The 24,271-nt window shown below is 36.0% G+C and overlaps 1 protein-coding gene across 6 annotated transcripts in view; it reads left to right on the forward strand.

Annotated features, from left to right (window-relative positions):
- The window catches only part of slc12a7b (solute carrier family 12 member 7b), a 76,707-nt gene that overhangs the window by 33,916 nt on the left and 18,520 nt on the right, over nucleotides 1-24,271 (forward strand). For 5 of the 6 annotated variants that reach the window (XM_046846038.1, XM_046846039.1, XM_046846042.1 and 2 more), the window contains exons 2-7: nucleotides 18,657-18,748; nucleotides 19,058-19,189; nucleotides 20,435-20,584; nucleotides 22,256-22,310; nucleotides 22,439-22,569; nucleotides 23,705-23,946. In XM_046846038.1, the coding sequence (XP_046701994.1) occupies nucleotides 18,657-18,748; nucleotides 19,058-19,189; nucleotides 20,435-20,584; nucleotides 22,256-22,310; nucleotides 22,439-22,569; nucleotides 23,705-23,946 (802 nt within the window). Of the gene's footprint in view, nucleotides 1-10,034; nucleotides 10,186-18,656; nucleotides 18,749-19,057; nucleotides 19,190-20,434; nucleotides 20,585-22,255; nucleotides 22,311-22,438; nucleotides 22,570-23,704; nucleotides 23,947-24,271 lie in introns of those variants that run through there. The other variant, XM_046846044.1, reaches the window with a different exon arrangement.

Here is a 24,271-nt window from a genome sequence, read left to right on the forward strand (position 1 = left end):
AGCCTGACTATGGCTTTGTAGAATAAGACATGAGGAAATGCTTGTTTTCAGCTTTATAAGTGTCAAGTTGCACAATTTTTATGCAAAAACATTGCTTGCAAGTTTTTTTTCTAATTCACACTTAGTTTTCAGACATTCAAAACAAATGTTTGAGGTTTTTCATGTGTTTGAAGTCTGTCTTTTGTCGAGTCATTTGTTGAGTTTTGGAGACAAGGCGAGGGAGGCGCTATTGAGATAGTTTGGACATGTGCAGAGTAGAAACATGGGGTATATCGGTAGAAGAATGCTGAGGATGGAGCCACCAGGAAGGAGGAAGAGAGGAAGGCCAAGGAGGAGGTTTATGGATGTGCTGAGGGAAGACATGCAGGTAGTTGGTTTGAAAGAGGCAGATGTAGAGGACAGGGTGGTGTGGAGACTGATGATCCGCTGTGGAGACCCCTAATGGGAGAAGCAGACGATTCTCTCTGAATATTAAACAAGTGAACTAATATATATTTCATCTCTTAATAAAGAAAAGTTCACAATGTCCAGTATGATGCAGGACTTAATGTTAGTTGTGGTTAGTTTACAAAATAAATGATTTGCTCCAGTATTTACAGCCGCAATATAAAATGTTTTTTTTCAATATTAAATTTTTTTATAATAAAAAAAAAAAAGTAAATAAACATAGTTCATTGGAGACATTTTGTTAACATTTAAATACTTTTTTTTTTTTCTAACTTTATTTATTTATTTTTAAAGGATTTTTTTTAGTTGAAAGGTTTATTTTTTATTTATTTTAGCTAAGGCAGTGAATAAAAATGTAAGGATTTGGGGTATAGTTGACTGAAAATTCATATTTATATTTGCTGTCTTCCACACAGCAGTCATTAATAACCCTGAGGAATTTTATTTTGTTCTAATTAAGTATATTAACCCAAATTATTACACGAGGATAAGATTAATAAATCTAACAGCTCTGTTTTGGCTCGCGTGCTGTTGATGATAAACCTGTGATGGCATTTTACGGGATGGTCACGTTGGCATTAAAAGAAAAAAATTGCCATTGTGTACCGTGTAATGCTGTTGACATGAAAACAAAAATGTTTTACAAAGCAAGAATAAAATAAATAAAGCTGGTGCTGTCATGATGTTGATATGTAGAGTTTTAATGTCCAATCCCATTGTTTCTGGGTGAAAAAACTGGGTCTTTGTATAATGGAAAAACTCAGAATCACAGGAAGTTAAACATGGAACGTGGGTGTGTCCCCTAACAAGAGAGAGAACGCAAAAGCAAAAATGTGAACGGCATCTGGAAGAATTAGAATCTTATCTTACATATCTTGGGGGATTCGGTAGAGAGACTCTGTTTTAGAGGGAGATAAAAACCAGAACACTGGTTAATAAACTAAACTGAAAATGAAAACACAGGGGGAAAAAAAAGCAGCTTTTTGTTCTAAGGGTATGCAAACTTTTGCAGTCAGCTGTGTAGGAAAACAAAATACAAGACAAGCAGCTTCTCACTTACTGCTGAAGCTGTAAAAGCAGTTGGTTTGCTTTTTTCATGTGCCCTTTGATTAATAATTGTACCGGAATTATACAGGATTATACAGATTATACAGGAAATTGGAATCACTGAGTCCCTTACATATTGTTTTTACCTTCACTATATGTTGCGAACCAAAAATCCCTTTCTGCTGCCTGTGTAACAAATTTTATGCCATATATATATATATATATATATATATATATATATATATATATATATATATATATATATATATATATATATAGTATTCTCATTTATACTTATTTATAAAAAGAAACATCCTCTATGTCCTAATTTTCCTCACACATAAAACATGATTAAATGCAGTAATCCCTGCTTTACCGCGGTTCGAATCTCGTGCCCCCGGTTTATCACGGAATTGCATTTGCCACATAACTCATTAGTTTGGCTGATTTTCCCGGTCTCTTTGGCGAAAAGCACGAAAGACCAAAAAACGTATAGGGAATTGTGTTTAAGAAGTTTTATGTTGGAATAAATAAATGTATTAATAAAAATATAATTATGAATTATAAAATGAAGTAAAATGTTAATACAGTACTGTACACATAAAATAGCATTTTTGGGGTGGCGTCCGTTTATCTCGGTTTTTCATTGATCGATTTTGGAACTTAACCCTGTGACAAACGGGGGATTAATGTACATTTGATTTGAAATAAAATTGTCAAGAACATCCTGGAAATGTGGGGACTATTTTCCTTGCTTTTAACCATACCATGAGAAAAATATCAGATTTTTCAATACAGAATATTGAAAATACAGTTCTGCCTTGATTTGCTCGCTGCATTTTCCCTCCTGCTACTTTGCTGCTTTCACTTCAACTTTATCTGGTTAAAAAATGAAAAATAAACAGTTTTTGAAAGGGTTTAATAATATATATATATATATATATATATATATATATATATATATATATATATAATATATATATAAATGACGTGGTTAAATGTCACATTATTTTGTCACTTTCTTTCCTCATGTGAAGTCATTATGAAGCCTGCATATATTCACATGTGCATGTGTGTTATATCCACATTCTAACCCTGACCTGATCTGCTAAAGTGTTATTAGGCAAGCAGCTCAATAACAAACATGTACAAAAAAAAGTTATAGCCTTTTAGCCTTAGACTCTCTCTCTCTCTCTCTTCTCTCTCTCTTCTCTCTCTCTCTCTCTCTCTCTCTCTCTCTCTCTCTCTCTTTCTCTCGCTCATGCTTGGCTTTAGTTAGTTTGTTTAATGATCATAAAGTCAGTTGAACATGTATACATTTTATATAATAATGTTTTCACTGTTTTAGATGAATGATTTTATAGCAGTTTGTTTATAGCTCATGTATATTTAGTCAATGATTGACGGAGAATGAGGGGTGCGTTAGGCTACGTCCACACTGAAAACGTTTATTTTTTCCCCATAAGCTTTAGCTTTCTGTTCTCACTTTTTTTGTCCAATGAAAACTGAGATTTTAAAAAAGCACTTTCCCCAAATGAATTTCCCAAAATTTGAAAGAACAATTTTTCACGGTGCAATGCAAACCGAGATAACAGAGATGTTGAAAAAACATTGACATATTTTTTATTCATGTGATCCAGTCACGTGACCTAATTAACTCCATACCAGCAAGAAGTCGCACTGCAGTTGTTGTGCCTGCTGTTTTGTAAAGGTGCATGTTGCATTGCACAAACTCCAGACTGCATGTTTATAAAAGGGACAGAATGTTCACTCTCAAGTGCAACAATACAGGAAGACAGAAAGTAAATAAACGTGCGACAGAAAGGACACCGGCTAATACTTCTTGTGTTTTTTAAGCAAGTTGCAGTTCTGTATTTCAAGGCCTCAAAGAAGTGCCACTGCTTATCAACCTAATTCAGAGAAAACCAGTAAAAAGGACATTTAATCTGGAATTTTTTTCTATTTTTATTAGTCTATAATTAAAGTGTACAAATGAACTAAAATGAGCAAAAATAATCAAGCATCTTGCAACTTGTACTGTGTACTTAAAATCTTCAATTTCCTTAGATTTTGAACCAGTAGTTTGTTTTGAGTTTTGTGTAGTTTTGTCTTCTTTTTGTAAAATATGTAAAAGCTGACTTGACTTGACTCGATCTATCCCATCCCCACCACCGACCGAAAAGCTGAACTCAGAACATGTGACCTTAACAGATCATGTGTGAAACTTGTGGTCATGTTTAACTTTAATAAAGTCCTGCTCCCTAACCCAGGAGGAGTGATCAATTTCAGCTGGTCTAAATTTATGAAGACAAAAGGTGGACATGATAAAGAATACCATTTATTAGATCATCTAAGAGCTCTTGCGCCCCATACCTTTTTAGGAGTCAGTGAAGCAGTGAGGCCAAGCATTTTTTTTTTATTTATTAAAAGAAGATCGACCCGGGGGGAGGAAAGTAGAGGACACCGGGGTCAAGTACACTGGAGAGCAGTGTGGGGCAAAAGCAAACACTGGGCAATTTCATGACATTAGTTTCCATGATAAACATACTGTAAAAAGAATGTTTCTTATCCTGATTTATGGATTGTCACCTACACACACGTCATTAGAGTTGGACTGCGGAGCACACACACACACACACACACACACACACACACACACAGCTGGAAACACTAGGGGAATACTGTGTCAAAGCTGTGTCTTTAGTCGGCTGTAGAATGTTCACTATTCTTACTCGCAACGTTTTAACAAACGAGGCAGTTGTTTGATTTGAATTCGACTGAAATAAAGTACTCAAATGTCCTCGGATGGGTTTCGGAGTCTAATTCGGGGAAAGGGGTGTCCTTGTCTCATACACAGTGCTCCTCAGGTTACTGATTAGGATAAAGCAATTAGTAAAAACGAATAAATAAAAAGACACTTAAGCCTTTTACACGCTATATTAGGATAATGATAATGAACTTTACTACCAATTAATGAATGTCTGTAATCACTAAGCATGCAGACTGTACATACAGTGCAAACACACGAGCAAAGTATCTCATGATTAGTCCCGAGCTTCTCAAATAACCATTATTTAACAAATAGTTCCAGATTGTGTAATGGACAGACACGTTACATAAACACACTTATTTATTTATTCATTTGTTTATTTATTTGTTTCACATTTACGGCATTTAGTAAACGCCCTTATCCAGTGCGACGTACAAAAGTGCTTCTTTATCAATGAACAAATCAACAATGGTTTGTTAGATTACAAATTTAAGACACCATCAGCCGAAACTCTTGTGGGAGGAACTAAAGCACACTTTTTAAAATGCATTTATACAGAATGTAGTTGTTGATATGGTGAGGAGAGTTTTATTTCATATTAATGGAAGAATCTGAGGTAAATCTTTAGGTTTTCCAATACGAAGTTTTCAGGACTTTCAAGTTTACATGAGAAACATGAGGAAAAAAAAGCAACCTGACAGACAATTGTTTACAGCTGGAAATTGTTTTGCAAACATTCCACAACACTGAAGTGGTTCAAACGTATCAAACGTCATTCTTTAATAATGAACGACTTGTTCCTTGTCAGAAAATGACCGTCGCATGAGATGAATAAAAAGTTCTGGTACATGCTGTTATTGGAAAATGCCTACGTCTGGGTGCTTACAGTGACCCTTTGTGTCAGGGACAGGGATGTCACACCACCCAGTCATTGAATATTTTCGTATAAAAACAGGCCCTGTTGTTGTGTTGTACTTGTGGAGTTATTTTTATGCCTGTCACAGGCTTGATTTTTTTTTTAGCTATTTTGAAGGCATGTAAATTGCAGTCTAACCAATCAGGATTAACAAGTATTTTATAATGAACATTTAGGACAGTCAGTGCTACTCCTTTTTTGTCACAGTAATGAGCTGATGAGAAAATACCAAATCTATTCTGCACTGTGCTATCTAATGTAACACCTACTGTAGTACCTGTTAAACTAGCTAGCAGACTAGCAGACTTGTTTGACTGCAACCACAATAGTGTGTTTATAGTGTGTGCATAAGGTGGTGCAGTTTTTCTTTCCTTTTCAATGGCTGTGCACTTATTTACTGTAGGGAACTTCATTCTTTCAGCAAGGATTATTGCTGATGCAGTGAACTTGCCAGCTGGATTCACTGGAAAACACCCGGTTCCTGCTGTTTATTAGACCCTCAGGACTTTTTTGTTTTTAGATTTTTTTTTTTTTACTCTAATTTTTATTTAAAACATGTTGATGGTAAATTTCATTTGAGAACAGTTCATGAAATTAAGAAAAGGAAACAAACACTGACTAGTAAATGTGGACAAAGCAGGCAGTGATGCCCTCTGGTGGATACATTAGCCTTGTGTTTAATTTTTTATGCTCAGTTTTTAGCATTCACATTTTTTTGCATGTCAGTGTTATCCTCATTTGTCCGAATTTACTCTTGAACTTAAACCTGCTGTCATTTTAGGCTTCTGTAGCTGGCAGCTTCAAACCGTGGCATTTAATGACTACTTTGTCACTCTGAGAATGTATTTCACAGACACAAGCACACATTTAAACATCCTACTTTCTGTATTGGAAAAGGAAACACTGCATGTTTCATGGATTATATGGGAAATTACGAAACATACATATTCATTGTAGATGGTATGATTGTATATCACATCAACCTATTCTATACTGGTGCAGTACAGCTCCGCCCTATGAGACAAATTTCTCAGTATCGTAGTTGATGATGTGATAACATAATGATTTTAATCATTATTTTTATATTTTGCAAAATAGTTAAAAACTTTAAAAATGTACTCTGTTTAAACATATGAACATTTACAGAAGAAAAGGTATTATGTATTATGTTTTGAATAATATACAGTGGATATAAAAAGGCAACACACCCTCATGAAATTGCAGGTCTTTAAAATATATAGACAGAAATAACTATAAATGTCAGACTTACATCTTTTATGTGATATTTATCAAATTTCAATTGGAAAAATGTTTTCATAAAAAACGCAACACCTCCCTGAATGCAGAATTCTGCACACCCTTTCATAATTGGGGCTCTAACGTTCCTCAGAGTTAACCAGTCACATGCAAAATCAAGACTGTAGGTAAATGATTAAAACCAAAGGGTCAGCTGTTGATGTAGTATTTCCTTGAATGTTTGGGGTTGCATTCTACTACTAGTCATGGGTCGCAAAGAGTGGCCAAAGAAACTGTTGAAATACCACCAATCAGGAAAAAAAAACAAAGGCACTGAATGTACCATGGAACATTTCATTTCAATGTAAGTCTGGGCTTTAGCATAGCATGGCAAGACAAAGCTCTTTCCTACCATGAAGAATATGCAAGCCCATCTGCATTACACCAAAAGATTCATTCAGTCACCCCAGACAATATGTGAGTATGTGTTATTGTCTGATGAGACAATTGTTGAAGTTTTTGCCCATAATTCTGAAGGATATTTTTAACATAAACCCAATACTGACCATCATTCAAGGTACACCATACCGGTAATGAAGCATGGTGGGGGTAGCATTATGCTTTGGGGTTGCTTCTCTTCAGCTGGGCCAGTGGCACTTGTCAAGATAGAGGACAAAACCTTCTGTCCTCTGTCAAAAAGATGAAAATAACAAGGAATTCTTTATTTCTACATGACAATGCCCAATTAAAATATCAAAATCAATAAAGACATGACTTCAAGTCCTGGAATGGCCCAGCCAGAGCTGAGACCGGAATCCTCAATCACATTGAAAACCTATAAAATGGCCCGAAAAGAGCTTTACACAGAAGATCCCCTTGCAATTTGATAAATACTTATTCACAAAGACTTGATGCTGCAATAAAGGCAAAAGGTGCTTTCACAAAGTGATAGTTGGGAGGGGTTCAGATTTATGCAATCAAGCGGGGTTTTATTTTTTTATTTTTATTTATAAATATTCCCAATAAATAATTATAAAATTTTTCTCAGATTCTGTGTGTTAGAACATTGCATTAATGATATAACAAATCTGATAATTGTTATTTCTGTCTTATTTAAAAAAACCTGTCATTTCATATGGGTGCATATAATTTTTATATCCAATGTATACTATGAATTTTGCAAGAATTGTTCTCATTTTCACTGGAATTTTATTTTGTAAATTGTTTTAGCCTACTTTAGTAGCTATAGTTTAGTATTTGATTATGGTCTCAACTAAGTTTTACTTTGTGGACCAATGTTTGTATTTTCATGGCATATCAGTTGTATGTTGATTTGACTTGAGGCACAATTGATAGTGTTAAATGATTATATTTTCATCTGCTTTTTTCACTACCACAAAAATACCATGAATTATCATGAAATAGGTATAGGTTTGTCCATTTTCAGTTGTTCCTTACAGACTCAGTGCAATAAATATACATGGCTGTCAACATTAGGGACCCATTGTGGCACAGAAAAGTAATTAATAGTACGCCACTAATGTGTAGTCAATACTGGTGGTTTATTTTCATTAATCTTGTGGGTTCTCTCTTCTGTGTTATTGACTTCTGGAGGGCAATTTTATTCAATATTTTGCACATCTACTCAGCCCTCTGTGTTTGTTACACCTCTCTGTTCATGTGCATTCAGTAACAGTTATGCGTGTATTTTATTTTTTTGGGTATAAAATGACAACAGCTGCCATTTGTCATTTCTCACATGAGATTATTGGCAGCATCACAAATTATTTTAGACACTTTGCTATTAATGTGCTGATATATATTTTAATGTTTATTTTGTTATATAAATATTACATAATATAATGTTATTTTTGATGGTTACGATTGCTATTTAAATTATTGCATGGAAGCTCAAACAGCAAAACAGGTTACATGAGAAACACACAAACTATTAGAACAGCAAACATACAAACCATTTAATGTATTACTCTGATGTAAAACAAAATACATTTGGATTTCGCTCACTTGAATTGAAATTTAAACAGAAACTCCTTTTCTGAATTTAGTATTTCCAGTTTATGCTAGTCCATGCAAGAACACATCACCATTCTCAAATCTTTTGCAGAACTCGCAAGTTATTTTATAAGCATAATTCAACTGAAATTCTGCTAGTTTTACTGTATGCATCACTGCACTGAGCTGTGCTCACATTAAATGTAAAATGAAATTTCTTAGTTTGAAACTGTTACTACAATTGTTGTTAGTAACATCATCAGCAGACATAGTAAATTATATTTTACACGAATGTAATTTACGGTAAAATCTTAAAGGTGAAATCCTAATGGAGCAAAAAAAGAAAAAGGTTCAGCCATGTTGTGTTCGAAATGCTACTTAATAATATTTTGTTTATAGAACTATTGTATAAAAGCAACACCACACTTGAAATTGTGCAGTCCTACTGAATATGGTCTTTGTCATGTGTGCAAGTATTCAATATAACTGCACTCTTGCTTGTGCGATATTCTTTCAGTTGTGATATATGCAGTGCATTTTTGCTTAGGTGACACATAGATCTTTTTTTCCCTATTATTTTTTTTACTCAGTAAAATTGTCAGTAGATGATAATATTCAAAGGCTTGTTGATTGTGAGTTACTGAGGTTAGGAGTTACTAGTTCGATTCATGTTTCTAGTGAAAAAAGCTACAGATTACAAGAACAAATAAGAAGTAAGTTAGATATGAAAGCGATTTTGGATTTTCCATCATGATATCAATAATTTAATGTACTAAAATTAATGACCTACCTTAAATATGTATGTGCAGATTCAATTTAACACGGTTAGCATTTATTTGGTTCATCTAGCAGCACTGTAGTGACCTTGAGCAGAATTATTTAAATCCAATCATTAATAATTATTTATAAAGTATTTGGTTTTCATTAGACAAAAGCGAAAAAGTTTATCTTTTTAGGCATTTTTGTTTTTTAAACTGTGCATTTAAGCATTTGTTTCAAATATTGTTCTATTATATAACAGTAAAAAGACAAATTCTTCTTATCGACGGTTCTTCAGGTGGTCCTGCTGCCTTCACTATCGGTCTGCGTGTTTTATAAAAAGGACAGGATTTGGCTAATCTTGTTAAGTGATTACTGCTCAGTTCACATGCTGATGAAGAGGTGGTTGGTCACCGCCGATCAGATTTGACGGAGCATAACTTTTAACACAGGAAAACAGAAACGATGATTATCTAACCGTGACACAGTCACTCAGTTTTGCATGACAATGTGTGAAATCAAGAAGTTTAAAAGGAACATGCCCGACCTCACCGCGGAGAGATTTTTGTCGACAGGCAGCATTTTTTAACTCACAGAACTCCTTTTTTTTCCATGCCTTGCTCTGATGTTTATTCACTCGTGCTGTTTGGAGCTCTGGTGTGTGCTGAAATACTGTACACTTAGCTAGGTGAACAGCAGTGCATCTCTGTTTGAGCACACTCTCTCTCTCTCTCTCTCTCTCTCTCTCTCTCTCTCTCTTTCTCACATCTATCCTTTGACGCTCCTCCCTCTCTATTAGTGCCGATGTCCAGGGATCAGCATCTGATGTGTCACTGGAGTCAGGTTGGCTGCTTGACAGTCGCTGATCTTCAGGGCAGAGATTAGAGTAGCACCTTCCTGAGCTCAGGCTTTTTGGAACCTGAACTCAGTCGCGTTTACAGCACAGTCCTCTCCTCTCCATCAAGCATGGAGCAAGGAGAGAGCCCCCGATGCCAGGGTAAGTTCCTGGGGTCACGATACGCTGTTGGGCTTAATCATTTGGAGTACAGTGATTCCAGAAGTGTCAAGGCGAACAATATGTCAGCTATATTTCTTATAATGAAAACTTTTGATTGGCAGTACTTTCTTTATCATGTTGTTTATTATTATGTTTTTTGCTAGTAGCTTATAAATTCCTTCACATGCTTCATCCTTACTGTGAGCTGCTGGTACTGCTTGTGGTCTGTGGGTTATTTGTTGGATGAAGGAAGTGAAAATGCATCCTCTGCTTCTTTCTTCTTTTATTGCTTCTGGCACTGTTATTTTTAGGGAATTCTAGCCTAGGTGTGTGTTAGGCGGTTTAGAGTTCGGGCTGAGCAGGTATAAATAGACTGCTGTGCTCTGTAGTAAAGATGCTGTTCAATGACGGAAGGTCTTTGAGTCACAGATTCTAAACTATTATTTCCAAACTTATTGCTTTTAAACAAGAATAGTCTTTAATATGTTTCACTGGACCAGTTTTTTTGCGTGGTGTTCAAAACCTACACCACTGATTTAACCTGCAGAAGGTTAAATCAGTCTAGTCGCAGTTCTGGTGGGATGAACAGATTCAGAACGATTCCTCCGCAGTCTCACTAACAGTAGCATGGCTAATGTGAGAGGTCAAGCGATGGACCAGTTCAAGGACTCTACTGTGCTCCAGCTCTGCTACACCTGCAGTCATTCATCATTGAGACTGGTGCAACCCCCAGCAAATTCAGCAGAAATGAGAACAATGCAGCTCCTTAGAGGGAGCACAGCTGTAAACCAGACAGCATTGTGCGAGCTTGTCGAGACGGGTGATCAAAGTTGCAAAAGAACAAGAATACTGACACCTTCTGTACAATGAGGTGTTTGCTCTGTACACGGGATGAGAAGTGATAAATAACCTTTTTATAGGCATAACTTCAACACACAACCGACCGCTCCAAACACTTTTTAAAAAATGCACTTAATTTACAGTGTACAGGAACCTAAACCCCTTTTAATAGTGAAACATTAAAATGCACATTAATTCCATTATTTATGCAAACATCATGCAGATACAGGTTTTTTATTTAGTACATAAAACATTAAGCTGGGTTGATTGTTATGATTTTGACTTGGGTAGCTTTGGGTATTTCAGAAACTGCTAATCTCCTGGGATTTTCATACAACAGACTCTTCACAGTTTCACAGGCAACTGAGTTTACGTAGACTGGGGAGGGGATAAAAAATAAAAAATAGCATCAGCTCTGTGGAGAAAAAGGAAAATAGTCACAAGCCAGACAAGTTTGAGCTGACAGAATGTATATGACAACTCAAATAACTACACTTTTCAACAATGGTGAGTAGGAACACATCTCAGGTGAATGGGTTACACTAGCAGAAGGCCACATTGTGTTCCATACCGTTCAGCCAAATACAGGAATCTGGGACTTACAGTTGTGTTACAGTTGTACAAGAGTACGTCACTGATGTACAGTGGTGTGAAAAAGTTCCTGATTTCTTTTTTTTTTTTTGCATGTTTGTCACACTTTAATGTGTCAGATCATCAAACTAATCTAAATATTAGTAAAAGATAATACAAGTGAACACAACATGCAGTTTTTAAATAATAAAAATAAATCCAAAACTTCATGGCCCTGTGTGAAAAAGTGTTTGCCCTCTAAGTCTAATAACTGGTTGGGCCACCCTTAGCAGCAACAACTGCAATCAAGTGTTTGCGATAACTTGCAATTAGTCTGTTACAGCGCTGTGAAGGAATCTATGCAGAATCTATGCAGAATTGTTGTAATTCAGTCCCATTGGAGGGTTTTTGAGCATGAACCGCCATGCCACAGCATCGCAATAGGATTCAGGTCAGGACTTTGACTAGGCCACTACAAAGTATTCTTTTGATTTTCTTCAGCCATTCAGAGGTGGATTTGCTGGTGTGTTTTGGATCATTGTCCTGCTGCAGAACTCAAGTTCGCTTCAGCTTGAGGTCACAAACAGATGCATTTTTCCTTCAGGATTCTTTGGTAAACAGCAGAATTCATAGTTTCATTTATCACAGCAAGTCTTCCAGGTCCAAAAGCAACAAAACAGCCCCAGACCATCACACTACCACCACCATATTTTCCTGTTGGTATGATGTTCTTTTTCTGAAATGTGGTGTTACTTTTATGCCAGACGTAATGGGACACACACCTTCCAAAAAGTTCTACTTTTGTCTCGTATTTTCCCAAAAGTCTTGTGGATCATCTAAATGTTTTCTGGCAAAACTGTGATGAGCCTTTATGTTCTTTTTGCTCAACAGCGGTTTTTGTCTTGGAACTCTGCCATGCAGAATATTTTTGCCCAGTCTCTTTCTTATGGTGGAGTCATGAACACTGACCTTATCTGAGGCAAGTGAGGCCTGCAGTTCTTTGGATGTTGTTGTGGGGTCTTTTGTGAACTCTTGGATGTGTCGTCGCTGTGCTCTTGGGGTAATTTTTGTCGGCCGGCCAGTCCTGTGAAGGTTCTCCATTGTTCCATGTTTTTGCCATTAGTGAATAATGGCTCTCACTGTAGTTCGCTGGAGTTCCCAAAGCTTTAGAAATGGCTTTATAACCTTTTCCAGACTGATAGATCTCAATTACTTTCTTTCTCATTTGTTTCTGAATTTCTTTGGATCTCGGCATGATGTCTAGCTTTTGAGGATATTTTGGTCTACTTCACTTTGTCAGGCAGGTTCTATTTAAGATATTTCTTGATTGTGAACAGGTGTGGCAGTAATCAGGCCTGGGTGTGGTGAGAGAAATTTAACTCAGGTGTGATAAACCACAGTTTTAACAGGGGGCAAACACTTTCACACAGGGCAATGTAGTTTTGGATTTAGTTTTCCCTCAATAATAAAAACCTTCATTTAAAAACTGCATGTTGCATTTGCTTGTGTTATCTTTTACTGATATTTCATTTAAGGTCATGATCTGAAACATTAAAGTGTCAAAAACATGCAAAAAAAAAAAAAAAAGAAATCAGGAAGGTGGCAGCCTACTCCATGAGCCATGCTTGATACAGACAAAAATCACTTTCAAATCTCTTTGCTGCTTTCTGATATAGGACAGAATATATATATAGTAAATAGTGCACAAGTGAGTGGGAGTGATTTCAGACACAGCATGAGTACCTGAGACCTCCTTAATTTGACTCAAATAAGGAGTCAGTGTATACTTGCAAGACTAAAATTTGCAAACTCGCGACAAAATGAATTCTTAACCTTTGCCGTTTGGATCTTAACAAATATTTTGATAGTCTTCATAATTTGAGTATTGTCTAATGCTGTCCATTGATAAATATCATATGATCCTTAGTGGATTGCAGCTGTCATGGTGTGGATCTTCTTGAAAATGTAATTTTATTGTTCGTAGGCACTGATTTCTAAAACAAATGCAGGCAGTTTGTTATTGAGAGTAGGCAGCTTTTATCTATATTATGCCGAAGTCAGTGCTGCAGCAGATCTGAGCTTTAAAGGTGCCCCGGTATATCATTATAGGATAGCACTCCATAAGAAACTTTGCAACAGACAGAGTTAGGCAAATGCATAGTCGCATAGACTTAACCACTTTAACGACAGACCATGTCACAAAGCAGCTTAACAAAAATCCCAGGATGGATTTACTACCATAGTGAGCAAGCCAGAGGTTACAGTAGTGAAAATAATCTCCCACGAGGAAGGAACCAGCTTTTCAAGGGAACCATCCTCTTCTGGGTAATAACAGGGATTGTAAATCATTACCTCTATGACGTCAAACACTCAAGGATGCTCAGTATAAGCATATTGGGTGAAAAGGGTCCTGGGATGAGCACATGTCTTTTTGTCTTGATGATTACAGGGAAAAAAGCTAAAAAAAAAAAAAGCGTAAGACTTGGGGAATTGTGGATTTTTAGGTTGTGCATGTGGGAACATCTACAGCAGCACATTAGGTTTGTTGTTGGGTACTGTATGCTCTTACCACCCATAAGGTATGGAATATCGGAGTACAAGCAGGGGCTAGATAAGTGGTAGCTCTGTGGTTAAGGCTCTGGATTACTGATCGGAAGGTCAGCGGGGGGTTTAGGCCCCAGTATCACCAAGCTGCCACTCTTGGACCCCCGAGCAAGTCAATTAACCTTATGTGCTCCATGGGCGCTGTATTATGGCTGACCCTGCACTCTGACCTCAACCTCCAAAAAAAAAAAAAAAAAAAAAAAAAAAATGGTGTATGCAAAGAAAAAAAATGCATTTCACTGTGCTGTAATGTGTTGTGTTTTTTTAAACAAATAATGGCTTTGTTTTAATTGGTTTTCATACTGATAATAATCAAATAACAAACACGCCTAAATTTTACTCTGACGATGAAATGAGGAGAAAATCCCTCAAATTTGGATCCATCCAAGATTCCTAGTGTAATTGAATATATTTGGTTGTTGAATGATGACAGGCCTGTAGTTTTTATAGTGCAATACTATAAAATTGAATTCAACAGTGACTTTAACCCTTTATTTCTGTAGTAAAATTGGGCAAAATCCTATAAAGTGAAATGTTTGCACTTGGGTTTTTAAATGTATTTATTTGTTGATTTGTTTTTGCTTTTGTAATTTATTATATATATATATATATATATATATATATATATATATATATATATATATATTTTTTTTTTTTTTTTTTTTTTTACCAAAAGCCTTCAAATTTACACAGTGATCTTTATTTAGACCTTGGATTTACTCACTTTCCAGACTCCTCTCAGTGCTACATGAATATCTTCAAAGATCATGCTGATGAAAATGTTGATGGGGGGGTGAAGTGATCAAACATTATATTTACGGTTGTTACATTGAGATCACAGTCACTGATCCTGGTCACTCGAGCGAGGGCTGCTGGTGGTCAGTGTGTGGAAGAATGCAAAGAATCCTATGTGTGTCATACCACAGTCACTATCAGACTGCCAGCTGTTACAGAGAAACTTGAGCCCTTCCATAGATCCAGCTTTTTTGATCCAGAGGTCAGAAGTTCATGTCTGTTCATGGTTCTCCCTGTTTCATTTTGAACTCATTTGGCCACTTTTGTGCACCATTCATTGCCAGTGCGTAGTGTTTATTAAAGCTTTAAATAAATGAGTCTGATGTGGTCGGTAATGCAAACAGGTCAGGAAACTGGGTCATTGTCCTCTGCCTGGTAAATGAAAGTGGAACATGTCTCATGCGAATTACACTGTATGGTATAATAAAGATAGACAAAGAACAGAAATCATAAAAAAACGGTATATAGCTGTAGCTGTTCAAATATCAGGACGTGCCTGCAATCTAATTACAATCGACTTTTATTTGGTTAGATGTAACAAGCGGCAACATGAGCTATTTTAGAAACTGCCTTGTCAGGGTTACACTGACAAGTGACAAATTAGGCTTCTAATATAATTATGTGTATGGATTTAGAGTGAACAGGCAGGTAAAAAAAAGCAACAACAAAAAAAAAACGAGTGCATGCTTTAATAAAAATGTACCTCTTACTAGTTGAACTTTCTAGATGTAGCCGAGGTTGCGAAACTGTCTGAGCCTGAAACTACAGACCATGCTGACATTTCTACTTCCGTTTTATTCAGGCCACACCAACTACTGCTTTAATTCGAAATACAGGTGCAGATCATGGATAGGATTATGCGCTAGTGTATAGGTGAATTTGGCCTTGTTGTAGAAGGTATGAAAGGATTAAGTTTAATATCAGGTGTGTAACTGCATCATGGTAGGAAAAACCCACATTGCCCACACCGCTGCTTTCTTTTTTTGTTGTTTTTTTTAGGCATTTGCTGTTTACCCAGCTCTCTGTAACATCTCCCATTCATAAGAAAGGATTGAGAAATCAAAGTTCGGGATCAGCTCAAGTGTGTAATTATAAGGAGCTTTTATCTCAAAGTGGGTTTAATGATGGTGAATTAATTATGTCGGGTTTAAACGCTTTTCATGAAGCCGGAGGCATAGGGCTCAGCATTATAAACTTCACATTAACATTTGAGATTATTAATTTACATAAGCCTTGCAGCATCTGTATGCTATACGTTACTCATAAAAAAAAAAAAGAGAGGTCATAATTATACTTTGAGTGACTGTGACTCCTGGGGCCAGGATTAGACTCTATTAGGAGATCATTATTTTTGTTTTTTAAGAGGATTTAGTCATTAATAGAGACTGTACACTACTCACTAGGATGTTTTACTTCAGAATGTATGTTTGAATGGTGACTGAGACTTTACTACCATTTATTAAGCTCTATTAATCGTACTATTCCTGTTGTTATTTCACTCCTATATTACTCGTTAACATTGTTGCTTTTTACTCCATTACTTAAAAATACTTATTTGCTGTTTTCTGATTATTTAAGCTCAACCTACTGTAGCTATTTCTTTAGCACACAACATGATCACTTTGTCAGGGTTGTCTGTTATAAAGTTTTTAACTTATTGTTATAAAATTCTCATTCTTATTGAGTATAATTAATATTATTAGAATTGGTAGTAGTTTTTTATTAATATGTTCATTTTTGTTTATTATTATTTCTTAGTTAATTTTTATTTATTTTTATTTAAAACAAATTAAGAAATGATACCATCGAGTACAGGCAAAAGTTAATGTACATGCACAAAACAAACAAACAAACAAAAAATCATCCAAACAAGCAAGTGCACAATTTGCTTCTGACAGACAGCTGATTTTTGCATTCTGTGAATTCACTCAGTGAATGTTAAGAAACAATCTGACTCACTTAAGATTTAATTGTTGTTCCACATTTTTGAATGGACCAGTCATGGACCATTAACTGCTATAAATTCTATATGGTATAATGTGATATGGAAAAGTTACAAATGCTTTCCTAGGCGTTTCATGTAGGAAGTTTAGGTTTAGAGTCTGCCTCTGCTATGCTACGTTTGTTTAATTCTTTGTAGGTTATTATTTTTCTTTATAGAAAAACATTTAATAATTATGTAATTATAACCAATAATTAGATCCAATATTGTGTGAAAGTGTGTTAAACTGTATAAGATTATTACTTGTGCTTCTGTGAGCATTGCAAAGGTGAAATCCACAACAACAAATCATAGGCTGCAGTTTGAGGCATCAGTAGTGTCGGATTGAATCAACCATAAAGCCAGCGGGAAGACATCGATCACCTTTACATTCCAATTATAGGAAAATCAATGTGACACAGTCCACTTTGACTTATCTAGGGTTTTTTTTTCTCCAGGTCCTCCTTTGTTTTTTGCATTGCCTTTTGTTTATCTATCCCAGTTTTACTTTTGTTATTCTTGCATAGAGAACTGTGTTAAGTCTGTGAAACATAAAAAGACAAAATATAGGGTTTATTTGTAAATCATGGAAACAATGGTGTAAAAGGGTTCGTCTGTTCGAGTTGATTCTAATCTGACACTGCAGTAGATGCAGGTTTCCTGTAGTACTACAATAAAGCTTCAGACAGAAACGGTCTCTCAGGTTTCTCCCCGTCAGTTGGCCAGTTGAACATACAGACATTTGCTAAGTTAATTAATTAATTAATAAATCTGAATTTTACCATGTATGACTGTTCTAGTTTAGGGCTATTTCTAACCTGTCACAATTGTTAGCGATACATGAAAACCATACGCAAAGTATAAATATATAAAATGGCTGGAATAAATGTTTTCTCTGTAATGGATCACACACCGTAATAAGAGCATTGGTGACAGAACATTTTTTCCCTTTTGAAATATGTGAAAGCAGTGATTTTAAAATTAATGAATGTTACTGAGATACAGATGGGCCCTGATACTAATAAATGGCTCATCATGTCACAGCTTGTGAGTTGTTTGCATAATTTGGGTGAACAAGAATGCATTTGGCTCCACTCTAATATGAACTGATGCAACACAAGGTACATTACTGTTAAACACATGATGTGCCACTGTAAGTAATGCATATAATAGCTTACTAAAAATTCTCCATCCTGCATGTCAAGTTTTTACTTCAACATGATAAAAATCCGAATGATAAATTAAGCAAATAATAAGCAAAGCCATGGTTGAATGGTGACAATGGGTACCTTTTTAATGGTAAACCCTTCAAGGTGGTTATGTTTTGTTTCGTCGTGGGCTTCGCTTTTAATTTGTGTCATACTCTGTTTTGAATTTCAACACTGATATGAAGTATAAGGAATATAAAAAAAATATGGCTTACTGATCGACAGCTACTGTTGAATTTCTGCGTGTGTGCTTGCCTCGGTTATTAAGCTGATGGGTGTTGACAAAGTGCGTAGTGTGGTATAAGAAATTAATGTGTTGTAAGCATATGTGACGGTGTACATTAAGCTGATGAGCTAACATAAGGATCTTTTTCATTTGTAGCTTGCAAATGTATCTGTAGCTGACATAAGAGAATAACTTGTAAGTAACATTTTGGCTTCATTCTGTTTGTTTTTGTTTTTTTTGACCCCAGGTGATGGAACTCCAAAGGAAAGTAGTCCATTTATCAACTCTGACAATGACAAGGGCAGCCTATATGACGGCAAAAACATGGCACTGTTTGAGGTAATCTAGCCAAGCGAATAATGATGATTTTACCTTTTTTTGCTTATTTATTTGTAAATTCTTCTTAATTTGTGAAAACATATTAGAATATTCATATGTATTTGCAATCATATTGTTGTATTTGTTCATTATGAAAAAATATACGCTGGTGATTGTCTCTTAGAGTTGTGTTGTCCCCTCGTGTTTGCCCCACATCTCTTTTCATTGACGAGACCTCCAGCTGTGAATTCCAACAAGTCACAGTGTTTCTTTAATTGTATTCTTTAGCAAATAAAATGTAACCATGAATTAATGAAATTCATTGTGTAGGAGGAGATGGACAGCAACCCAATGGTGTCATCGCTTCTCAGCAAACTGGCCAATTATACCAACCTTACCCAAGGTGTTCGGGAGCATGAGGAGGCCGATGAGGAGGAGGGAGGAAAGAAGAAAACCGTCAAAGTATGTAGCACACACTCAAAAGTGATCGTATTGTAGATCACTAAATGAAAGGTGTTCTATTTCGAATTCAATGGACGTACAGTTTATAAAATGTACCCGGTTGTGAACTCGAGAACATGTTTGTTTTTAATCACTGTTCTTCCTTGAAATAGGATCATATTAAGGTGTATTTGTGTTCAGGTTACACATACAGAAATCACACTCTAGTGTTTTCCTCTGTTCGGTTTGTGTATGTTTTGGCACCCTTAAGTTACAAGCTTGTGTAAATGTAGATCTTGGTCCTCAATAACAGAAAACATTTCCGAATGGAGATTTTAATGCGATACTTAGACGTGGTTGCAAAGCAAACACTCCTGCCACTCTCATATATTTCGAATGATATTTTATGCACGCTCACATCAGTCAGGCAGAGATGCTTGGACTGAATCTTAAATCTTGTTTTGAATGCTCTGCATATATCAAAGGGCCTAGCAAATATCTAAACTTTTATTTGTAGGCTTTTTCAGCTTAAACTCCTACTTCAGTTGGTTATTGTTGAAAGATGGCTGCTAAGTCGTGCCAACCACACACCTGACTCATTGCCTCATGGTGAAAGTGATGTTTATAGCTGTCATGTTGTATGCTAATAGTGACATGGCTTCTGCTGGCTGTCCAGGGTGCAGACATACAAAGTAATGATTGTAAGAGGTCATAACTTTGTAGCTTCTCACATAGAGTATATGTTGGAATGAATAAGAGCTGAGATGGTTATAGTTAGATGCTTTTTTGATTGTCAATGGGTCTGTATACTCTTAGGTCCAAAGAGGCCAGAGTGTGCCAGTGATGAGGTCATATCATATCACAAGACATTGGGTTAAGCTAGTTACCATAGCTAGTATAGATTGGCCAATATTAAAACAGATTTTCTGCTGCGCAATTATTAATAAAACAATAATAGCTCAGACATCTTTTAGTGGTCCCAGACTACGTGTTGTTCCACCCCTGTTAAAGTAGTTACTAGTGGGTTTTTCTACACCCCCCAAAAAATAAGTTACTTTATTTATCTTGAATTCTAACTTCACAAAATCAGAATAGTTTCACAGTACTTACAAAATTGCATCACATCTACAGAATTAATTTATTTTTATTTTTACTTACCGTGTTAATGCAATACTTTCGAAATGAACGCCACTTGGAGTTTCAATTCTGTAATCGTTACGGATTATGCGAAAATGTTTTGCGTTTTTCTGCTTCTACCTCACTAAGGCGAGTCCACAGATGGGGACGTTCATGGGCGTCTACCTGCCCTGCCTCCAGAATATCCTGGGAGTCATCCTGTTTCTGAGAATGACCTGGATCGTGGGAACTGCAGGAATCCTGCAGGCCTTTATCATCGTATTCATGTGCTGCTGTTGTGTAAGTATAATGTGCTCTGAAGGTTTGGTTTTCAAAATGTTTGTCCTGGTGGTATTAGGAGTTTTACCATGAGGGTTTCAAGTAAGACGTATGTAATAGATGTATGTCCCTTGATAAATGTTTCATTCTTTTTGGGACTAAAGCATTACTTTTCACTGAGGTTGTATGCAGCAGGGACAAGTTCTATGTGAGGGAATGAGTGGATGAAATTTTAGTCTGTCCTTCTTTTTCAAATGTAGCTCTTGAGTTTTATGCCCTTTTGTCTGCTTTAGGTGTAATCTTCGGTGCTTGGGACTCTAAAACAGGTATATATTTATAACGCAGACAGAGGGATTTTTTGTTATTTTTTTAACAAGTGTGGAAATGCACTTCCTGTCTTTGCGACTGTGGTCAGATTGCCACTTTTGGGAGATTGCTTATTTTACTGAGTTGTTTTTTTCCACTGTTATGACATTGCTAGGTCAAAAAAGGCATATAATCAAATCTGTTTAGTTTAAATACAGGGATATATAAAGGCAATTAAGGTTCTTCTGATTGCATGATATATTTAGCAGTTGATTATAAGACTAGTTGAAAGATGAATAACATTGGCTGGCTTGTAGTATTGTATAGTGTGTTTGAGATTCTCTGTCATAGTTGACAGATGCATGTTAAAATAATATTATTCTCCTACTCTAAATAATATATTGCTGGCAATTAAAATGCCTATCATTGTGCGCTTATTTTATTCAGCAAATGTTATTTGAATGAACATATCAATAACACATTTTATTACTCCTCATACTGTTTGTCAGAGATCACAGAATCATTCATTCAATCAGTGCTTCTGCAATCTTTAAGCTCCTGTTTAAGGTAATGGAGCAGTAAGTGGCTTTAGGGCAGCTTTTGGACTGCGAATGAGACTGAAGCAGCTGAAAGGATTTAGAATGATCATTTGTGCGAGTTAGCTCAAGGACACAAGAACGTAGGGGATTGTTATGTAACAGTAATAGAAATCTCCTTTAAGAGCAACGTCATGCTTATAAAGTAGTAGTTCCTCTTAACAAATTGTTTTTTTAAATGCTTTTATTCACAATGGATGAAGTTCTCTTTTTATATCTTGGAGGGGAAAACGGTTCAGTTCAATTCATTTTTATTTAAATAGCACTTTTGACAATGGACATTGTTTCAAAGCAGCTTCACACAGATAATGTGACAATAAAGAATAAATGATTGTTCCTTATAATTTGGAGGTTGGCTCTAATGAGCAAGCCTGTGGCAAGAAAACTTATATTGGATTAAAATTATATGGACAGTATATAATAAATCACAACAAAAACCATCTGTACTTTTCCTAGCCTGTAGCCTGTCATTCTCAGTTCTTTACTCTCGACTCAAAAATGGGTTGCTTTAGCCCAAAAAGGATTGTAACTCAGGACTCCTAAGTGGTGCAACAACAAAAAAAAAGCATTCATCTTATCATCTGGAGTTCGTCTCTGGGGCATGAATACTTTTGGGGTTTTCTAAATATTTACATGTGGTTTGGGTTGTGGCTTTGCAAAAAAATACAAAATGCAACAGTTGTATTTGTAAGGATTTGGAGTTTCCTAACAGCTATTGTGTGACTCAGTTAGGTTTGAGTAAGTGGGCCTACAGTTTTCTTTAAGTGTTCTGCTCTTTTGTCTCTTTTAGACAATGCTTACAGCCATATCTATGAGTGCCATTGCTACAAATGGAGTTGTTCCAGGTGAGATGGCATTATTGTCTTAGTCGTCACTATGTCCAACAGCAATGAAGGATATGAAACACTACTAATCCTTTACAATGGCATTGCTTGAGATTTTTATTTTCCCTTTCTCTCTTTTCACATTGTAGCTGGTGGATCCTATTACATGATCTCTAGGTCTTTGGGCCCAGAGTTTGGAGGAGCTGTAGGACTCTGTTTCTATTTGGGCACCACATTTGCTGGAGCCATGTACATCCTTGGTACTATTGAGATACTTCTGGTAAGTTTTCTGCATTAGTTTTATGGCATATTGTGGGATCAGGTAAAATAATGAATTGACAGAAATATCCATGCCCTCTCGGTTGCCAGCCATAATTGTGTTTCTTATGAAATGAAAAGGGGATAACAGGATACCTATTTTATTTATTTTATTATTATTTTTTATTTTTTACAAACCAAAAGAGAAAGAAAGATTTCCGAACTGACTAAAAAAAAGCAGGCAAATACTACAAATATATTGGGACTCCCTTTCATTTATTCAAGGAATTGTACAATATTTGTAGGATGTTAAGTAGTTTATCACTCAAACTTATATGTGGTTATTGGTCTTAAAAAGGATTCAACTTTGCCGTTCTCGGTTTTGAACAATTTTAAACAGCTCTTAATTTGTCCGATGTCCATGATGCTCATAAAATGTAAAAAAAAAAAAAAGCAGCACTTTATAACATTTTTGTTTGTTGTAGTTCTTTCTTTTGCTAGTCCGAATATAATTCCCTGTATTACCACTACAAATGAGACCAACATGCAACAGCCAATCAGCTTTCTGTTATTACAATCTTTTGAATTGTACCACAGATGTAAAACAGTTAAAAAAAATGTTTAGCTATGAGGAAATGCAAGTTTAGCGATACTTGGCTTGAATAAAATGTATTTATTTCTTGGATAATTCCAATTGCTAACAAGCGTATGTGTGCGTTTTTTTGATAGAGGTCTGAAATTGTATTCTTAATGGTCCTATAAAGGTCTTGAAAAGTCTTAAATCTGACTCAAACCCTACAGAAACACTGTCTACCAGCCAAACCCGTTCAGGTCTTTCTGGTTAATGAAAGAACATGGAAATTGCCGGAGACACCGTGGTAACCTGTAGTTATACTTGTAGTTATTAGAATGTACCCAGACACCTACAAGAAGTGAGCGCAGTCATTCTATCTCAGCTACAAAATAAAGGCATATGAACCCTGGAGTCATACACAATATTTTTTCCAATTTTGTTCCTCACCCTGAACATAATTTATTAAAATTCAGATGTCACTAAAGTTCTTAAAGTCTGGCAAAAAATCCCCTCTGAATACATGCAGCTTAACTGAATTTAGAATTAAATTTCTGCCTTTAATTGTGCATTGTTTATTATCCAGACCTACATAGTGCCCAGTGCTGCCATCTTTAAGGCAGAGGAAAAGGAGCTTGAAGCAGCGGCCATGCTGAACAACATGCGAGTGTACGGCACCTGCTGCCTAGCCCTGATGGCGCTGGTGGTGTTTGTGGGAGTGAAGTATGTCAATAAACTGGCGCTGGTCTTCCTGGCCTGCGTAATTCTTTCTATTCTGGCCATCTATGCTGGAGTCATCAAAACCATCTTCGAGCCTCCAGTCTTTCCGTGAGTAACAAAGTACACGCTTTATGTGTTTGTTTTTCTTTTGTCTAACCCACGGTTTCAGGTTGATTGCTTGAAAAAAGAAGGATGTCCATGTGGATGGTGCTTTTGATTGAGTTTTGCACACGGGATGTGGTTTCTAAAGAGGTACAGACACATAGACCAGGTGTGTGGGTTTATTGAAGATAGACTCAGTAAATGCTTATTTTCTGTAATTATCACAAGCACTAAAGCCCAACAGGGTATAGGGTTATGGGAAAATGACCAACATAAGGTTTTTATGTTACTGAGAACCTGGAAAGTCTGCTAGTTCTATAGACTCCTGTGG

Source organism: Silurus meridionalis, chromosome 4 (assembly GCF_014805685.1).
Source record: "Silurus meridionalis isolate SWU-2019-XX chromosome 4, ASM1480568v1, whole genome shotgun sequence".
Lineage (NCBI taxonomy): Eukaryota > Metazoa > Chordata > Actinopteri > Siluriformes > Siluridae > Silurus > Silurus meridionalis.